The sequence below is a fragment of the Anarrhichthys ocellatus genome, unplaced genomic scaffold, assembly GCF_004355925.1.
Source record: "Anarrhichthys ocellatus isolate YVR2014 unplaced genomic scaffold, GSC_Weel_1.0 scaffold23, whole genome shotgun sequence".
NCBI classification, from domain to species: Eukaryota; Metazoa; Chordata; class Actinopteri; order Perciformes; family Anarhichadidae; genus Anarrhichthys; species Anarrhichthys ocellatus.
Window position 1 is genome coordinate 718,533 of NW_022280053.1, and position 21,172 is coordinate 739,704.

Consider the following 21,172-nt stretch of genomic DNA (forward strand, 5'->3'; position numbering starts at 1 on the left):
CCCCCCCCCCCCCCCCCCCTTCCACCACCGACTGAAAATGAAAAGGGTAAAACCTGAATGTAATAACTCACCTAAAGTAAAGACAAACTCTCACAAGACTCCATGGATAATCTCTCAGATAAGATATAAATCAAGCGGGGTCTAAACCATGAGCTGCGTGCTTTTATTGAAGGTGACTGCCAGAATTCGTGTTTAGACAGTTTAACTTCACGCTCTAAATGCCCGGCTGAGACTTAGCGAACGATTAAGTGGCCTAACATGAAGTAAGCCCAGACTTAAACCAAATCCACGATGTTTGATCGATTGATACGGTACCGATAACATCCACAGTATCGCTGGGACATCAATCACACTGGTACGCTGCAACCAAGTGCACTAAACATACAGCTCCTACATATTTGCGAGGTGATTTTCGATAATCTTTTCTTCACCAGGATTCTCCCTCGGAGCCTCTTTATTAGAGTAAAAACACATTCATCACATGTTTCACATTAAAGTTTCACGCACGCAGCCCCAACCCCTTGTATCTTGTAAACTCTGCTTCGTTTACTTAGCCTGGCTTTCATTGTGGCCATTTTGCACGGTTTACCTTTGTTTACTTTATTAACCCAGGGGGTTACTTAACCTAAACATCGCAGCTGAAGGCTTCGGCTTTGGGTTTCAACATTTTTTAACAAAGAGACACTGCTGAAAGTGACAAGCGGGTGAGGACGACGGGGTTTTATGATCCAGGCTCACAAATGGTTATATGGTTGTCAAGTGGGAATGTCAGAAATGTTCCTTTTATTTGGAATCAGTTTGCACAAATCATCAGATTTGACCTTTAATGTCAAAGGTCTTGGATAAAATTCAAGTTATTCAAATTTGGTTAAGTGGAAGTAAAACCCAATTCCCTCTTTTGATTTGGACAATGATCCTTGTCTCAGGACTGACACAACTCAAATATACTATCTTGCATCTATATCCCGGGCTTTAACGGCACATGTCTGAAACTCCCAGAGGAAGTTTATTAAACAAATACAGACTCAGAGCAGCATCACAGAGAAGGAAAGCCTAAAAAAAACCTGTGCGTGCACTGAAAAATCGAGTGAGACTTTCCTCATTTGCTAAACCAAAAATATCCCCGTGCTCCACGGTTGATGGCTGCCGCTCGGTTCCCATGCTCCAGCATTGTGTCTCCCCCAGCTGCAGCCAGGGAAAATGGGGGAAGGACACACTCACGGGTGGTCCGCCCCACATGGTCCCACACTCTGCGGTTTGCGCCCTCCATCTGATAGCAGTGGCTCTCAGCTGGGGTGCGCACAGCTCACGTTCTCTGTGTGCCATTTTTACGGTAACAATCTCAGGAGGATGGCTGGAACTGTTTACCGTGCGATATCTTCATCAGAGCGGCTCACGGCACAGCTGGCTTCCCATACAACAACTCTGACTTCTCTCCACCAAAGGACGTGGTAGAAATTCTTCTATGAGTTTGTGAAGGACTTTTACTATCAGTCAGATAGATAATGGTTCTTAGCGAGTATAACTTTTTGTCTTTTTTTACCCACTTACGCCTGCATGCTGCCTTTCAAATAATACATCTAGTAATCGACACTTTTATCTACTTTTATCGTGCTGAGTTGAGTGAGCATTAACTACTTGTGCTGCACCGTAACCATTACTCTGCGCACATTTGGCTTAAAGAGACTCTCACACGCCCTCAGTATGGGGGTGAAATCGATCAATTCTCAGCCAGAAGGTTTTGCAATGTTCACACTAATCACGCTGAAATATTCCAATTCGTGAAACGCCACACGGTCTCGTTAGTAAGCGAGGGGGCTGTTAGATCATTTAGGTTGAAGTGGATTTATCCTCGAGCCCACAAATACCACATTTTATTGACTTTCATGCGCTGGCAATCTGATCTGAAGTACAGGAGCACAATTAGCTTCATAATAACATTTTATGGAAATAATCGATATGGAGCGGAGCAGATATTGGTCGGGGCTTCGAGTGTGGTCCTCTGTGCACTTCAGACAGTTTTTAGTTCTCAACAAAGTTCCCATGAGCAGAGAAGCCAGCATGCTGCAATCATCTTTTAGCCCACACACATGAAGAATGACATCATAGAATGGGGGCCTTATGACGGCTGAATGTAGGTGACATTTTGTCACTAAAACTCGGTATTATTGCAGGTCAGTTGGACGCTCAACATTTTGGTAAAATATCGACAGCCTGTTTTTAAATTCCATGAATTTTAAAGACGTTTTTATAGATTTGAATGTACAGTTTAGACGCAATAATGTTGCAAAATTGTAAAATGTCAGTGCTGATTTTATATAGGCTACAACCATGTTTTGTGAGTTGTACACCGGGTTTAAACATGGTATTGGTGAGTGTGGAGTGTAGTGGGTTAGATCCAGGTCAACTTCCCATCAAAGTAGGTGCCTAAAAACTCTTACCGATATTCTCTCATGGGAGAATATGATCTATAGCTCTGCTGAAGGAGCTGGAATGCAAAACAATTGAGAAAATCCAGATGCAACTGTAATTTGGCCAAGTTTTTTCCCGTTGAGTGTGTGTGTGTGTGTGTGTGTGAGAGTGTGTGTGTGTGTGTGTGTGTAAAGCAGATGGGTGTTTATAAATTCCTCTACTTCAGAAGCTGTTTTTCAAATGTCTCATGCACAACATGTCTGTGAGAGACTTGCTCAACAATGAGCTCCAGAAGTGATTCATTCTGTACCGCGACAGTGTTGTAGAGGGAAACGTCTCAGAGCCAGAAGACGACGCTGTCGATGGTGTTTCCAGTGAGTTCGCAACAAGACACGAGTCTTGTGATTGAGCTCTACAGAGACGGTCGCCATTCAGTGTAATACTGTATGTAATCAGAGAGGCCACAACATCAAATCAGCATTTCAGTTCTTCTAAACTCGCCAAAAACAACCAATGTTGATGGATGGTTTAGCAACATGTACAAACAAGTTGTACAAATATCCTGAGCCCTACAGAAGCATCAGCTACAAGACTTCCAGCGGGACCATCCAGAATCCAATACAACATGTGTTGTAAGGCAACACAATGGGGCTACACATCTCCCCATGAGGACGGTGAAAGCATCACCACACATGTTAAATCTGCAGACGGCACACACATTAATTCTGATTGTCATGTGGCGAGACGGTTAATTGTAAGGAGCAGCAGTAATCATAGCCTTACAAATACAAATAGGAAGTACTACGTTTAGAACCAGACTGATTTGAATCGTAGGACAAGACAAAAAAACACATCTGTCACTGATTTGACCTTGTACTTCAATTAGGCCTGCAACATATAGGATGTAATTATTGTTTTGTGTGATAAAAACGTCCACACATATGCACATGGTGAATCAAATGCTATTACAACATGTCTAAATCCCACACAGTCTGATATAAATTAAGGGGTTTTATTAACAATTATCATGTTTGTAAATAGTCATTTCCTCTTATTTATTTATTTTATTTATTGGTTTATTTGAACGGGACAGTGCACATTAATAAATACATTTCTGCAAATGTGCCAGAGTTAGCCAAAAGGCTATTTTTCATCTGTAGTCCCAAAGGCAGATGTTTACAAAATAAACCTAAGAACAATGTAAGATTAAAGTTAAAAAGGTTATACAATATTGACACTTAATGCGTGGACAAACAATGAAAAAAAGTGAGAATAACTATGTTAAAATAGAAACATGGACTAAAAACAGTATTATGCTGTAGTTGTTTAGACACTTCCTCCTACAGCTTCATCTAACGCATCAAAGACAACCATAAGGCATGCTGAGTGTGCTTCTCAAACGATTAAATAGTATCGCAGCAGCGAAAGAAGGCCCCACACTCGCTGACAGCCTAATAAATATCTTCCGCCAGGAAAGATGAAATGTTGGCATTGTTAGTGGCAGATTTCCATTTCAAACAATACTGCTTGGATTCAATTTCACTGCCTCCACTCCAGTCAACTCTTCAATGATGAGCGCAGTATAATGCCATGCAACAAAATACCGCGGTAACAGCTGATAACGCCATCCTGACGCTGTTAGCTGTGTCAGCACTGCTGCCGTTGTTAGCAGCGTTAGCACCGTTAGCTATGTTGAGAACCATGCGGAGGCAACAAAAAAATGCACTGCAAATTTACCGCCTTCAAATTTTGGTTCCAAAACGACACTTTGAAAAATAAGAAATAACAAAATACTGGACTCTACCACTCGTACTTTAGGTACCGTGAGAAAGTGTTTGGTTGACAATGTGTTAAAACTTAACCGACTGAATTCTACATCTGATAATATTTAACTTTTTTCCCCAAAATTGGTATTCAGCATTTGGGAATATATAACTCCTGATTTCCGTGTGCAGCCTGGACACCATGAGAACTCTGAAGGGTATCGGTTTCCTTCGTATATTTAATGTCTTATCATACTTGAACTTTCAGCAGAGATTTTCTACGACATGCAGGCTGAGAGGTGAATTGTGAGATGTGAAGGGGAAAGTGTCAACTAGCTCCTCTTTCATCCTGAAAAAAAGTCTGCAGTTATCACTTATATCTGTCCACAGTCTTTAATTCACAGACACAGAAGACCTCCACACGTGGGTTCACAGTATGTGGGCTTATAACGTGATCAGAGTACATCGCAGGGTCGTGAACTCTTGGTTTTTGTCACATTTTCCACTGTGTTTCTTTGAATTTAGAAAGAAAGTCACACTGTATAACAATATTACATATGCAGCATATTCTGTGCCTGCTTGTTCCAAAATGTCAAAAACAAAGATGCCGCCACGATTATGTTAACGATTGTTTACGGCGATGTCGGTAAATAACAGTGTTGTAGTCAAGACCACCTAAACCGAGACCAAGTCATGAGCCAGACCAGAGCGCATCGAGACCGATAATAGACCAAGACTGAAGGGTTGAGATCACGTGAAGACCAGAACAGTACGAGTCCCACTGCATGACGATAACATGTGGAACATGCAAACTATAGTCACTCCTCAAACTCATCTGAAAGATCCACATTCCTATAAAAACACCCGATGTCTGGAACCGAGACAAGACCGAGTAGAAATGCAATCAATTCCGGGACGAGACCTTCAAAAAGTTGCCTTGAGACCGGCCTCAAGACCAAGACTGATCTCAAGCTCTACAACACTGGTAGGATAGATAAATAGTAAATTATCTACACAATTTGCAGTTACATCAGTAGCTGCTTATTTGGGAAGAAAGTTAGACTTGTACTTATTCACATTCACAAAAAGTCAGCGTGCTTCATGTAACATGCTGAGTGACGTTTAGCAAGTATAGTGTTGGATCACCAAAGTTTTTACAAAACATCCTGAGGGGGACATGAACGTCTGTACCAAATTTCATTGCAATCCATCCGATAGCAGACGAGACATTTCGCTCAAAACCACAAATGTGAATCTCTGCGGTGCCACGAAAAAGACAACGACTCACGTCATTTGCATTCTTCTTCTGGGAACCAGAAATGTCCGTGCAACATTTCGTGCCAATCCGTAGCAGATGTCGTGATATTTCACTGGGTAAGTGAAACATTTTTACCTGCATGGTGGCACCAGAGAATGAGTCAGGGGAGCATCAGAGTCATTGGGATGCATCCTCTGGGGATCGTGAATTTCTGTACAAAAAGTTCATGGCAATCCATCTGCTACTTGTTGAGCTGTTTGAGTCTGGGCCAATTGGAACCATACAAGCCACAGCGACAAAAATAAACAAAATGGAAAAAAATAATTCATGTTACTAATATCTGTGTCAACCTGTACGTAAACATGCATTATGCATGTGCGTGTGTGTGTGTGTGTGAGGTGGTCGGGGCCGACGTCAGTTGTGTGTGTTTGTCAGAGAAAGCTTTGTTTCTCGGCATGTGTGGGGCGGGCGTGTCCGATTTCAAAGCGCGGCAAGTGAAACCTTAAACTCGGGGAAAAAGCTGACAAAACATAGCGATCCCAGGTGGTTAATGGGCCGGGAGAAATGACCAGTTGACCAGCATCATAGAGGACCCCATTCTGATGTGCCCTCTCCGCCGGCTGACCCCCCCATCTGTTAGATATTACACCTAGAAAACTCCTCTGTTTGTCCAACGCATGTAACAGATGGGTGGTCTTGCGATAACTCTGCACAAGCCTGCAGTCGCTGAATGACACCTTTCCTTGTGTTCTCTTCCTCGCCGTCGCAACGATGGGAGGCTCCCGGTATGATGTCGGGCGGGTGACCCTGACAACCCGCTCATTACTGCGTCGTTGCCACTTTGATGCCAAGTCGCTGTAAGGATCTTTTTTTATCTTCTTTCAAACTAACACTGCGACTCTTTAATCACCCCGTCTTGCCCCAGATGCCTCGGGAGGACACAAAAAAAGAAAGAGTAAGTCTTGATTGAGAAAGAAATCAGCGCTCGGGGAGACGACGTGAGAAAGTCCCAGGTGTCAGGGGTGAGAGGTTGAAGGTCCCAGTAGTGTGGGTGGTTCTGATAAAGCCCTGTTAGCAGTTAATGAGCGCTGAACAGACACAGTGATCACCCCTTGTAATTTGCGGGGGGCTAATCGCTGAATATTCCCTTTGACAAGAGAGATTACACGCAGAGCCCTAGGCCGGACAATGGAGATTTGCCATGTAATGTCTCCACTATAGACTCCGGACACAAAAAAAAGGGTGGATCAGACCCTAACAGAGAGGATTTAGGGGAGGGGGGGAAGGCAGGGGGGTGGCTGGGTGTGACACTGGCCAAGAGGTACCACCTTTGGGACAATGTGAAGATGGGGAGGGGGTGGTGGACGAGGGGGGGGATGGGGCAGGGAGACAGCAGCACAAAGCTCAGCATCACATAGGTCAGCACCATTATGATTGGGTCTAATGGTAAAAAAGGATTTCTCTGTTTACTTTGAGTTCAACAGAGGATTATTACCCAACTCTGCAGCTTCTTTTAACTCACCTTACTACGCACTAAATACTCAATATGCAGACTGTCGTTCAACATACTTTTGAGTGAATAAGTCGTAGTATGAATCTTTTTAGCTGTAATTACCAAGTCGCTTCCTGAGAGCGTCCATTGGCGGTTGGAGACGCGTGACCATGTGACCAGACGATGATTTGTGAGATTCATGAAGCCTAAACTAATTAGAAATAGTAAGCCCAGCAAAGTGGAATCAGAGCTGTCAGACATTGTTATGAACGTCTCTACCGCACTGCATTGTGGGATATTTATACCAGCGTAGCGTCTAGTGTTTGCATATTGCAATATTTCATCGGTTTGCAATTTGCGTGCTATTGTTTTCATACTAAGGTTTCAGCCACATTAATGAATCACATACACTCACATGTTTTAGCGTAATAAATAGCAAAATAAAGCTAAAACAAGCCGTCAGATGTCACTGGAGACCAAACACAGCTACAGTGTGAATGTTGGACTTGCATTCACTAGGTTACCACAAACACAACTCCAAATGTATGCTGATATTTCTCCTTAATCTGTAAACAAGCACGTGTTTTTTAATTAGTAAGGTGATATTTCAGTGTTTTGTTTACAGCTTTTTCTTTGGCTGCCCCCAAAGTGGTCAAAAAAATATGTTAATTAGCGTTTAAGATTTAAAAAATCTAAATATTTTTCACATTTTCACAAAATATTGTTGCTTTCTAAGTGTCTATTAAAACCACTGCTCCATGAATGTGATGTTGGCTCTGTGAGGAAAAGCCCGAGGGAAGGACTGAGGTCTCAATGCATCGAGCACATGGAGGGCTCATAACTCAATGAGGCAGAACTCGCTTTAGTGGTTTTCAGTGACTTAGATGACTTTTACAGAGAATGAATGATTCCACACAAGAGGAAGCATATACTCCTACATGTGTGAATGCACCATATATACTTACCTCGGTGGTCCGTGTCATGTCCATTACATTTAGAGACTTATATTATAAAGTGACCAACCAGGCTTCAGTATGAGGGTTTGGTGTGATGGTCAGCTTTAGGCTCAGTCATTAAATGAGTTAACTTCTATGCCGTCTGATAGTTTGATAGCGTTGATAGTTTAGTGAACTTCTGTAGATGGTGAGCTAATGGCTAACGTGCTAGCATCTGTCTATTTTCTCTGTACTGCGCTGTTTATTCCCCCCGTGGAATTTTGTTTTCAGGTTTGTACATATATATAGGAAGATAAATGCTTTCTGAGATAGCGACCAAAAACTAATTTAGCAAGCTCTTTAAGGGGAATATAAATTCACACACTTTGTTCAAGAGACATCGACTCTGATGTGAAATTCATGCCTTCTTTTTGAGGTGGGTTAAATAATAATGGACGCACAACACAAAGCTAATAAGCTACGATGTTTCCCTCTGTTTCCAACCATCTAACTTTCTGTTCGTGGAAAGGTCAGCCCTGTCGACACGGCTTGCTTTTATGGTCCAAAGTTAATCTCGACGCAAATACATTTGCATGGATTTACTTTGCCCCCCGCGAGCATGTTCCATTGAAATGAATGTATTTCTTCCACAACATTTCGCTGCTGGTGGGATCGTGCCTTTAAGAGGTCTGAACGGTCTCAGCGGGGAGCATTTCCAGGAAAGTGAGGGGCAACATGTGACCGAGGTCAGGCTGGAGGAGGTTAAGCCAGACGCCATATTCTTATGAATCAGAGGAAGGAGAAATGCAAACCCACAAATGCTGTTTTTTTTAATATGCATCCTGTTCCGTGTTATCGACACCGATCACTTCTTCATTCGTTGTCTCCTCCTTTGTGTTCTTCCTCCTCTGCACCATCCCTCGTGTCAGTCACATTCGAGACGTGTGGCTTTTTGTTTCGCCAAAACATCCTTTGGCTTTGCATGGATGTCAAAACCAAAAGGATGCATGCAACATGTTGTAGGCTACAAGTCTGCAAAGACGGACAGGGATCCCCCCCCCCCTTGCTGTGCTTTAGAAGCCTGCGAGGACCACCAAAGATGTCAGCATCTAACTCTTATTAACTACGATCTCGAGGATGATCCAATTCGATTGCATGTTTCTGCTCCTCTGTTAATGTTTGCCGTGCGCTTACTTTAAAACGCTATGCCGCAGAACTTCACATGCACTAAAAAGCGCTTGAGTCCCAAAGGCTCAGCGACGGTCATGGGAATCTGAGGCTGCACATCTAATGCAAACTCCCAGTGGCAGTCTGATGGGGAGCCCTCCGGCTCCGAACATGCACGGCGTAATTTGTGAAGTTGCGGGGCCGCGTCACTTCAGAGGGAAAATGTTACTCCGTCTCACGCATGGCGAGGAGGGCGAGGAGGGGATTCACATGCTGAAGATGTAAAAGGTGAAGATCCTGTGCCTTGATTTAACAGCTGAAGTTTTGAAAGCCCAGTGCGTATAAAAGCCCTGCCATCAACACATATAATCTCTTAGCTGAGCCCATTGAAAGCTGGGTCCCAGGGGTTAATTCTCCCATCACTCCATGTTTGAATCAACTCCTGACTCACATTGAGATGAAAGCCACCGAGTCCCAGGACCGAGCCCGGACTCCGAGGGCCCGCTGATTCTGGACGACTGGAGCGGATTATTGCATGTTCGTCTCGTCGGACCTCCATCGGGACAGGGAAACTGAAAAGAAAAACAATAATTAGAGATAATTGCTTGTGTCCAAACACGGGCGTTAAAGCCCTCCTCCCTCCCATCTCCTTTCGTAGTATGTGAGGTGGAATGAAAGGGACACCCCCCTGTTTTGACAGCTGGGCAGGCGAACATAATTTGTGACAGCTGAACTGAAACGTCTTTAACCGCAGGGACAGACACAGAGAGAGAGAAAAGCTTTTGGGCTGAGAGAGAGAGAGAGAGAGAGAGAGAGAGAGAGAGAGAGAGAGAGAGGGGGAAGATCACAAGGAGAGGTCCTGCCCGAAAGAAAAGGAAGAAGATGGCAAAGAAAGAAGAAAAAGGGACAGAGAAATTGGGGAGAAGGGATTGCCGTGTAGAGGGGTGGGATCTCAGCAGAAAAGGATGAGGGAGGTTAAAAGGGGGGGATTTAGTCACACACCATAAACTTTGAAGAGAGGTAGAATTTAAAATAACCCACACACACAAAAAAGAAGAAATGACTGGACAAGACAAGAGACGGCTTAACATCAAATGCATGCAAGTGGAAATGAGGAGAATATTCAAAACAGCAGAGCTCGGCCGAACATGGTGTCATGCCAGGTTTGACACATTGGGTTAATTTGCTGCTCCCTGGAGATGACCCTTGAACTCTGGTGAACACAGGGTCAAATTGAGCTCAAAGTGAGACAGCCAAAATCATGTTAGTCTGAGGAGCCGGGTCACGGGTCAGCTCTGAGATTCTCGGTATATAGACCAAAACAAGGACCATATGTGGACGGAAACGCATTCGAAACAAAAATAAGTCATAGTTTTCCGTCCTCGCTCCTTTTTTTTTTCTTTTTTCGCCTCTCGAACATCTCGACCCACCGCAGACTTTTCTGCCCGTAATTCAATAAAGTCGTAAATACCACCGCAGCAGCAAATTGACATAATGTTGGCCGCATGCCCTTTTAAATTGTCAGTGACAGAAGTTTTCCCAGAGGTGAAACATTAATACAAACACAGGATTTCTTTTCCAAAATACCCAGCTCCCAAATTCTCCCGTGTTTACTTTTCTCCTTGCTCCTAATTTCTGTTAGTGTGAAATGTTATACTTACTGCTGCGTTCACTGACAGGGGAGGAACGGAGACCTGCGGGCCGGGAGAGAAACCCCTTCTGGGGCATCGCTCAGCCAAATAAGTGAGTCTCTGTCCTTTCAGCTTCACTTCATACGACCAGGAAAGCTGCTTCCAACCATCTGGGGAGTTTGAGTAAATCACTTATTAATCACCATTCAAACAGTAAATAAACCCACCATCAATAATTTCTCACTATTTGCTTTGTGTTGCAGGTTCTTCCCCTGCTGCATCAAATAGTAATGAGACGTGATTTCACATTACATTTAATAAAAGCAGATTTATTTTCTGTTAATTCTTTCCCATCACTTTTATCTGTGGTTGAAAATCAACTGATTTCAAAACATGCTGCTTTCTGCTCAATACATAATTGTTGTTATGATGTTTATTACACTTTCTAAGCTTTATATTATTATTTTATATGTTGCCAGATATGATCCTCAGGGTAAATTCACAAGTTACAGCAACACAGAGAGACAATACATTAAAAAGAAATGATTGTGATGACATTAAAAAATATATTTAAATGTAGTTTTGACTGTGTAAAATATGTCTAGTAGTACAACTGCTGTATGAGTAGACTATATACAATATATGCACAAGTATGAATAAAGGACATATTATATAGAATAGATGTACAGTACATAATATACACACACTATACAGTAATAACACAACACTATGAACTATATAAACGACAGAAATGGAAGACAATACTATGATAGAGCACGTAATATAATAGCTTAAAATACAATACTAACAACATGGTAGTGATATAGCATCATCATAATGAAATAATTAATGTAATGCAATGTAAAGTAAACAGATGTTCTATATAACTGGGTACAAGGTGCAGCTGTATTGCTTTAAAGTGCTTTTGATTCACAGTGAATATATTTACTGCTATTTGAACATTTATGTTTTTGCAAATTATTGGTTTCTGAAGGAGGGACGTGGGCGGGTGAAGTCAATGTGGATTAAAAAGTAGTTCCAAGTGTTGCCTTAGACACAACTTTGAAGTTACATTTGACTTCTGATCGGTTGATTTAATCCCTGAAAGAAGAAGAGACATCCCCGTCAGTGTGAATTATTAAAACACAATTGGTGATGAATACAATTTCCATAAATTAACATCATATCAAACTGCATTTTGCTTTTAAATTTTGAGTTTATCTACACTGCGTACGTGTTTTATTGATGCCACAAATGTGACATTGTGTTTCAGTGTTATCTGAGGTTTGTGCAGCTTCGAGAGCAGAATGTCACAAAGTGCTTCACGATGAAACAAATAACACAACAGACATGGAGATGGTTCAACAGCAGCTAAATAGTTTAAGTCTAAAACAGACAGAGTTCCAAAGTTCAGGAGCTACAAACTTTAGCAGAAGAGGAACTTGAGTGACATTCTTGTTTTTCCATTTGCTTTTGTAGGTTTTTAATGTTTTGCTCTGTGATAAAATAAAAAGAACTGCTCTGTAGCTCTTTACTTTCATTCTGAACGTTCAACCCTGAAGGTTCTCTGTGCGTTACAACAAGAACTTGAAATGAAATCTACTATATAACATCCCACATTCAAAGCCTCGTGCTTGTTAAAGTAATTCTCACGAGAACCAAAGCCCCTTATCAAGTTCCAAATTAAATACTGTTGACGGATGTAATCGTCTCAGAACGCTTTTTCCACATGACATGTCACGAAAGCTCTGACCCCTGACAGAAGACACATGTAATTGCGCTCATAATGCAGTGAAATCCACTGCGGTCGCCGTCGTAACACGTATATTAGTTAAAGTTATTCCCAATAACGCCGCGCAGGAAGCTGACCTCGCTCTGCTCTCCATGAACGAGCTGAACACCTGCTCCCCGAGGTGAGCCGGGGAGGGAGATCAGGCCGTTAAACGCTGCGAGGGGAAAGTTATTAGAAAGAGTGAGAGATTGGGGGGGGGGCAGAGGGATGGAGATGACTTTATCATGGCTGCATGCATTCATTTGGCTTATAGTCAATAAAAAGAAGAGAAAATGATTTGATTGTCGCTGATGGCTTTGCCACATTAGCTCTGGAAAACAGGGGCAAAGTGTGTGTGTGTGTTTTCCAAGGGAGTGTGTGTGTGTGTGTATGTGTGTGTGTGAGTGTAGCCCAGCTCCATACGAGGATGAGTATGTAAACGGGTTATTATGCTGAGGAGGTCTGCAAATCATTTCCTGTGGGCTGACTATTTATCAGATCCCCTCGAGGTTTAGACGCTCTTTTTGCAAACTTGACTGCTTGTGTGTGTGTGTGTGTGTGTGTGTGTGTGTGTGTGTGAGGAAGTCCAGAAGAAGAAAGAAAAAAACAAGATTAAACAAGTTTGTTTTCATCTTAAGTATTAAAAAAACAGCTGATCGTTTGCATTTGTCCACCACCTCCACCACCAGAAGAAGCTCTATAAAAAAAAGTGAGGACTTTAATGTGAAAGTGACAAACCAGTGCAATCAATTAAACACTGTGTGATCCTCTGGGGTGCATGCAAGTTCACTGCATGTGTGTGTGTGTCTGCAACCAGCAACCCACCCCCCCCTTTCCTACCTTTTCATGCACAGACCTGCTCGCTGGGTGGTGACACTGCTGGCGAGCGAACTGAAAACTGCCAACGACAAAAGCTGGAACAACAGGAAGATAATTCAGATTTGATTGGTTTCACGTGTTCTTCATAAACAACAAAGTTCCCCTGTGCCTCCAGCGTGTTTTCCTGCAAACGTGGAATCCATTTGTCCCCCCGTCCTCATGCCCTGCAGTTGCACAGGCTCTTACGTAGCAGCACACACACACACACACACACACACACACACACACACACACAGTGAAATGAAAGCAGAGCGAGCCCACCACTGTGGCACTGGGATCTTTTGATATATGTACGGTCAGGAACTTATTTTGAAAACAGCCACTTTCAAGCTGCTAAAAATAATCACGAGGGACTCGGAGAGGAATAAGTGAATGAGGCTCTCCAGATCTGCCTCGTCCCATCAAAATAATGTCCCGGCAGGAAGCTCGTGTCCTTTAATGTCACTTTAGTGAAACGTTTTCCTCAAACTGAGCCAATCCCATTCAAAAAGTCGGTCCACTGAAATACAAGAAAACATGTTTTCTCTTTTTAACTTCTGGTGTCAAGCAATGAGCAAAGCTTTATTTTGTTAAACAGTTTGAGACGTCTGTCTCTGAGATTTCTATACAGTCAAAGTAATGGAGCTTTTTTTGTGGGACTCATATTAATGGAAAAAAGGAGGTTTTTTTTTTTTGGACCGTTTTCCACAGAGAACTTTTCCTTAAACAGGTAGTTCCCAACCTGGGGGGCGAGACCCCTATGAAGGGCCATGAGATGATCAAACTAGGTACAAAATAATAAAGACATGAACATTAATGAATAGTTTCAGCTCGACAAATCCACATTTAATTAGAAACGTCTCTCCAAATGTTTGCTTCTTTTTTTTGGTGAAAACTAGCTTTGCCTCTTTATGAGAAGAGACAATCAGTCTTTGACAGAACAACATATACACATGCAACCTGTGACAAGAGGTCACAAGCACTTTGTATCACGGGGTCAAACGCATAAACCTTCTACAGCTGGTCGAGTGAGGAGAGGTAAGTATTCTTTTTTTGGAAATTTGGGTGGACTGACCCTTTAATTTAAGACAAGTTGCATAATTCAAATAATAAAACACATTGCTTACATTTCACTTAATAAGTCAGCAATTAATAAAAAATAAGTGGCCCCTTAACAAACAGAAGCCTAAAAACACTGTGCAGCTAAACATGGTAAAACCCTTTACTTCAAATTCTATCTGAGAAAGTTTCCAAACATATAGACTAAAGATATTTGCATAAATTATTTATGTTACAAGAAATAGTGCAGACAGACAAACAGACGTGGTGTGTTTGGGATTTGAAGACTCGACTGATGATCAGTCAGACAGTGTGAAAAAAGATGATTTAATGTCACTTAAGTTGGAACGAAAGGGGGAAATTGCGCGTTAAAAGGTTAAATGAATACATCTGTGCATGCTAATTGAAGGTTGCACAATCGCGGAAACAAATCTTACTCGAAACCTTTTCTTTTGTGAGTTTTTTTTCCACCCTGTCAGCCATATAATGTTGCAGCTTTTTTGATATTCTCACACAATCAGCTCACGTCACAGTCTAAAGTCTCGGTCTTATTAGCATGCACCATACGGGGAGAGCGTTGGTGTAACATTGCAAACACAATGGCCCGGTCCACTCCACAGCCAGCATGCGGAGCAAGGTCAGCGCTCATTTACTTTAGACTAATCATGATTTCCAGGGATTATCTGACCCTTTGGTATTTTTTGATTTCAAAAGGGAAAAATGCCATCTCAGATGTAGTTTCCAAATCCGTCCACAAATGCTTAGCTGGGAGCACATGTGGTTTAGTGAGAGGGCCTCCGGGCTCAGGCCCTCCTGCACAATCAAACCACTTTAGTGGCCTCACAATGCACGCTCATCCTGGAAAACACGTGACAAAAAAACACAGACTGAGCGAGTAAGAGTTGGTCCAGTCCAGCAGAGTTACGCAAAGACAGAAAAAACACCTGTTGCCTTCAGAGAGAGCTGTAGTGTTATAAACTAAACTCGTGGACGTTTGGTTTTTTATTTGCAGGACATATTGTCGTCTGCCTAATATTGTTTGTGCGTATTCATTGTTGTTGTTTCTCTTTAAAGAAGCTCCAGCTGGAAATAATAAAGCGGTTTTCCTTATTATTAACCACACAACTTAGGCTACTGCTAATAACATATTCATAACCTTAAAACTCATATCGGGACTCACGTTCTCGTGGGACTTTGTGGGCGACTATTTCCACTCCCCCCCCCCCCCGCTTGTTATCGTTCAACATGTTCCGTAATACTTCCATAAATCGTCTCCGATGCTCCAGAATGGTGATATAATGGGCCCCGTCGGCCACCCGCGTTTTACTGTGCTGTAAAAATAATGAAAGTCATATTGCGCTGCGGTTTTTTATACATCTGCAGGCAAGCGGCACAAGTTTGAAGGAGGTCCTGAGATGTTTTCTAAATTGCTATGAATTCTTTTTTTTTGGAAAGTTGCTTTGCAGTGCGCGTGCTTTTTTGGAGCAAAGCCGGTAGATCATTTGTGGAGGGGGGGGGGGTGTTGGCAGGGGGGATATTTTTTAGTTATGGAGTGAATATTTACCGAGCCAAGTACAGTGACATGTCATCATCTCTCCTCCAAATAAATAAAATAGATTCACTCAGACGAAACGTTTCTTTCCTGCCGCTGGGATCCAGTTTGTGATTCGTGAAGCATCAACGATAACAACACGCACCACGAGCTCTTTATACTAAATAAAGTCACAAATGTCAAAAATATATTCGCCTCAACTGTAAATATTTGACTTTGAATCTACAATTCTTTCACCTCAAGAGCAGAACTGTCACACTGCAAGTTTTAACCACATAAATAAATAAACAAAGTCAAACTCTTTTCCACAAAACTCAATTGAATTGATAGAAATCATTTAATTCAATTAAATGAAATATCAATAAATTCTTAACCATAATAGTTTTTTATCGTGTTGATCGATGTTAATCGACTTGGTCCGGCTGTAGGGAACTTAGCTGCACACAGACGTGTTTCTGTGCTTTATCTTTATTCAAACTATTCATTCATTTACTTATTTATCGGAATTTATTATTGATTTTATTTCATCTTCGGGTCCAAATCAAGATTGCCATCCACAGACCGTTCCTCCAGAAGACAAAAACGAAGATGTCAATTAGTTGATTCATTATTAACAAAGATTGTTTGGAAGGCGATTTAACATAAAAGGGCAATTCAAGCCTAAATAAGATGTTTTTTATTCAGGAAAATAATTCTAAAAAGGGAAAAAGATGAATAAAACGGGAGAATACAAGTTAGTTGCGATGTAAGATATTAATGAAAAATACTAAATTGATTCTAAGAAACAGCAGTGAGGAACAAAAACCAAATCTTGAAGCCAATCTTGTTTTATTTATTGTCAACGGGATTTTTAATGTAATTGTGTTATTATTAACACGACACCTGTTGTTATGGTCGTCATGCATTTCACTGTATAGGCTTCCCTGATCACCTGACCCGGTGAGGAAAGGTGTATTGATTTCCACAGTGTTTCTGCCCCCGTGTGGTGCAGAAACACTTGTGTGTATCCTGCAAACGCAACAGACAGTGAACGCATCAGCAAACTAGTTTATGCAGCTGAATGATCCGGCGGGAAGTAAAGGGCACGTAAACGGAACACTTCAGATTAATCTGAGTGGATTATTGGCTTTATTGTTACCTATAGTAGTATTGGTAATAGTAGTTTTTTAAATTTAAATTATTTAGAAATGTGTTCATGTTGACGTGACCTTTGACTTTCATGGTGTCTTTATCGCCACACACAAACATGACAACAATTACAAAACATGGTAAATGACCATTATGACTTTTTCCTGTTTTGATGTTTATTTTTCTCCCAGCATAAAAAAAACCTAAAAACTTTTTCAAAGTGTGTCTTTTAAATTGTCCCCATGTTTGTTTCATGCAATAGTGGCTGTCCACATTCCCTCGGCCAACACGTAATGTGCATGTAATGTGCATGTAATGTGCATGTACTGTACAGTTGTTTCTGCAGCTATTGAGAGACAACAAGTACTGCATAAATATGTGTTTTATGCTGAATATAAATTTAATATCTCTAAGTTTCCAGAACTTTAGAGCCCTCAGATTGAGCTGCGTTTGTCCATAAATCTCACTTTTAATGAGGTTTCCTTCCAGGGAGCTTCATCTTGGTGGATTTTATGACTTCATACATAATTATGATGGTAAGCGTGCATGATAACAGCTGTGAGAGGAACGCAAAAGTTTCTCTTGTGTTGCTGTGGAATGAAATAGCAGGAGGAGTTTATGTCACATTGCGTTTGTTAAAGGAAGGGTATAGATGTCTTCGTATGCAGGTGGAGGAGAACAGGTAGCGTCGCCACATCCTCTTTCATTAGTCTTCTCAATCCTGCAAGGAATTACACAATATATTAGGGTGGATTTAAGATAAGAGCTGGCTAATATCCAAATGTTTACTGACCCAATTGGTTATGCTTGAAGTGCACGTTAGGAAGCCGATTGCCCTTTAAAGGAAAACACTGAGGTTCAGCAATTTCTCCCCTTGATCATTCCTCTATTTGGCATTAACCAGTGGAAACAGACCGAAATAGGTCAGAAGTTGTGACAACATAAGTGAGAGCTGGTGAGCAGAGCATGTGTTCATAAGATCAGGGCAGCAGTTTATAGTTATCCTAGGTTAACTGTATTATTCCTGCTGTCTGCTTTTATTAAAGTGAATTACTTTCCTGGAAACCTGCTGCGAGTAATCGTCTAGAAACAATAAAAGAAAAGTGAAAACTTGCAAATTGCCGCTAATGGAATGCAGCTTTGTGTCTGTCCGAGGATATTTGATTGGATTTCAAATAAATGGGATATTGCAATTTGTGGAAAGAAACTTTTTTTTACGACAATACACAGTGTTATGTTCCCCCCCAGCACAGGGTTCAGGAACAGGTGGGGAAATATGATTATTCTTTACATAGCACATATACGTTGTGAAATGCCTTTGATGCATTATATTGCTGATTCTTCACCGTGCAGGCCACATTTTGATGATACGACTCGAGCTAGAAAGACTAGAGTGAGTTTAATCACAGCTAAGGGGGATTCAGTGAGAAGTCGAGGAGCTATTTTGGTCCACATTTCATCAACACACAACCTATTTTATATTTATGAAAAGCCTGAGAGAGCCTTACACTGATTGATTAAAAGGGGAAAAGAGACAAACAGTTTAATTGTGTTACTTTATCAGAGTCACATTGTAAAGAATAGTTAATTACTTGATAAATATCAGTGTGTGTACTGTTAGAGAGAGATTCATTGCGCCATAATTGTCTGAGAGAGTATTGACGACCAAAAACACGTTGTGTGGAAAGTGATCTTGCGGTTAATAAGAAATTAAATCTGGCACGCTCTGTTTTAATGAGTACTGCGAGAAGTTTTTAAACAAACTCAAATCTGACTAAAGATTAACTCTCTTGTGCATGCGTGTACCCTGTCCTCATCGTAACAGCAGGTCTAAGTGATGAAGAACCCCAGCAGGAAGAAAACATTGTTTCTTCGAGGTTTGCTTCCTTAAAAAAATTTGGAGCAATGTCCGTCAAGTAAGATCTGTTCCCTACCTGCTTCTTCTGCAGTCTGTTTCTGCACAGTGAACCCAGCCGTCTTCTTCTTCTTCTGCTGTGAAAGCTGCGTTATCCACACAGCGCAGGGCGTCGTGTGGAGGACGGGCCACGTCGACGCCATTCACGGGACCGCCAGGCTGGAACTCACTGGCCTGGCGCACTTGCTGGGTTATAAAGTCATACTGGGGTGGGAAACACAGCACTGCTGTGGCGTTATACAACAGGGCCGGTTGATTTACGGCACTCAACGTAAAAGAATGTCCCGTTGAAGTTTGCTCCATCACAGGCATCACGAGCACTTCGTTGTCCCACTCTCTGCAGGGCCAGAGGATCCTGAACTTGCAGACGCTGGTGAGCACAAAAGTGCCTCCGACGGAGATCAGGACGGGGCCCAGCAGTTGGGCCCACTCAAAGTTGGGGTTGGCTCGGTAGTGATGCCAGCCTATGGCGGTGAAGGTGACACCCCCGAGGGTTAGGAACAGTCCTGAGAACAGCAGAACGGTTCTGGTCTTCTCCTCGTCCAGCAAACCAGTTGACTGACGACGGCGTGGAGCAGGTGGAACCACCTGAGTCGGATCATCGGGTGGCGTGCTGAGGATTCCTGTCGGATTTCCAGCTCTGTCGGTCTCGATTACGGGCCTTTGCACCACCATGTTAGTCCTGAAACACTTCAGTCCATGAGTCCTCACGAGCCCTCACAGTGAAGTCAAACTGAATGAACACTGAGTAACTCTACAGACACTTTACCAGCCAAGAGGACAAAGTTACAGGTTAACCTGACTGCACTTGAGCCGTGTTGGCCAAAAGAACATAGTGTGGCAGCGTCACCATGTTCAAACGGCAACTTCTCTTTTTCAGCATGTGTGAATGAACTCATGTGGACAACAAGATTACTTTTGAATGCACAAAGTGGTGCTAGGTTGGTGAATTACGGCAGAAAAGTCAGTTTGAACAAAATTAGGGAACGGTTTTAATGTAATAAATATGCCCCTACACGTAAAACACAAGCATGCAGTCAAATGATTGGAACTGTATTTACAAAAAGCCCAATATGATTAATATTTTAGTCAGGTATGAGACATGCCACCAGTCCCAAGAGAGCATAACGTGAGGTAGTAAGACCATGAGAGGAGATTTGGTGTGTTTAATGTCCGTCTGAGAGGCAGGAAAATCAGAAGAAAAGGGAGATTTCGGCAGGCATGGAACGTGATCCGAAATCCATCTTGTCACATTTCATTTCACACAGACACGTCTCCCATCTGCGCCGCTATGCATAACTCATCAGCGACAGCTCATGCTGCAGTAGTTGAACAATCGGTCTTGCATGTTAAGTGGAAGAGGACTTAAAAAACAAATTTATATGAGGTGTCTTCCTCCATAGGCGGCAGCAGAGCAGTCTGCAAGACAGTGTGTGTGTGTGTGCTACAGTAATACAAATAAAAAACACACCTATGTTCATGAATTTTTAATTCCGAAATGCAAACACGATGACATGCATACATGTTTTTCAGTTGAATTTCATAGCAGTCTGGTCTTCTCCCAGTGGACAGCTTGCATTCGCCTCCATAAGAGCACCACCGCGCTGCATTGCGTGTAATCAGAAAGCAGGATCGTGCACACAAGGGATCTTCAGAGGGAAACGAGTGACTTTCAAACACACAATGCCAGTGGCCTGATCAAACCCAACCTGTGTGTGTGTGTGTGTGTGTGTGTGTGTGTGTGTGTGCATCTCTACGTCCTTGAATGTGTGTGCCCGTCCGTCTTTGTGTTTACCGAGGCCTCAGCTCATTTCACTTGGCATTAATGACCAAAGCAACAGATACCTCCACAAAGAATGCATGCGAGTGCAATGTTTAAAGAACCCCCCAGAATTGAAGCTGCGCAGATTCTTTCAATTAGCAAAGCTCCAAATATTTATGGACTGAACATTTCCTCTCTGGACGGAAGGGGAGTTCTGTGTGTGTGTGTGTGTGTGTCCTGTTGACTCACACTGGGGTGTATTGATCCCCTGGGTTTATGCTTCATTTCACTTGAGCTCTGCCACCATCCTTTGAAAGCATGTCTGTCCAACATCTATACAGTCTACTGTCTCTTTTATCAGAAATATTCTCAGAGGAGCTGCATGTCAAATATCCAGTACAGGTTTGTGAACGGTGTCCTCATCTCTTCTCACTCCTTGTGAACTGTGTCCTCGTCTCTTCTCACTCCT

General features: G+C 42.2%; 1 protein-coding gene across 1 annotated transcript; it reads right to left on the minus strand.

The window, feature by feature from the left end:
- Positions 1–18,956: 18,956 nt before the first annotated feature.
- Positions 18,957–19,616, minus strand: tmem174 (transmembrane protein 174). The gene has a single exon (XM_031860363.1). The coding sequence runs from the start codon at positions 19,614–19,616 to the stop codon at positions 18,957–18,959; it is 660 nt and encodes a 219-aa protein (XP_031716223.1).
- Between the last annotated feature and the right edge of the window lie 1,556 nt (positions 19,617–21,172).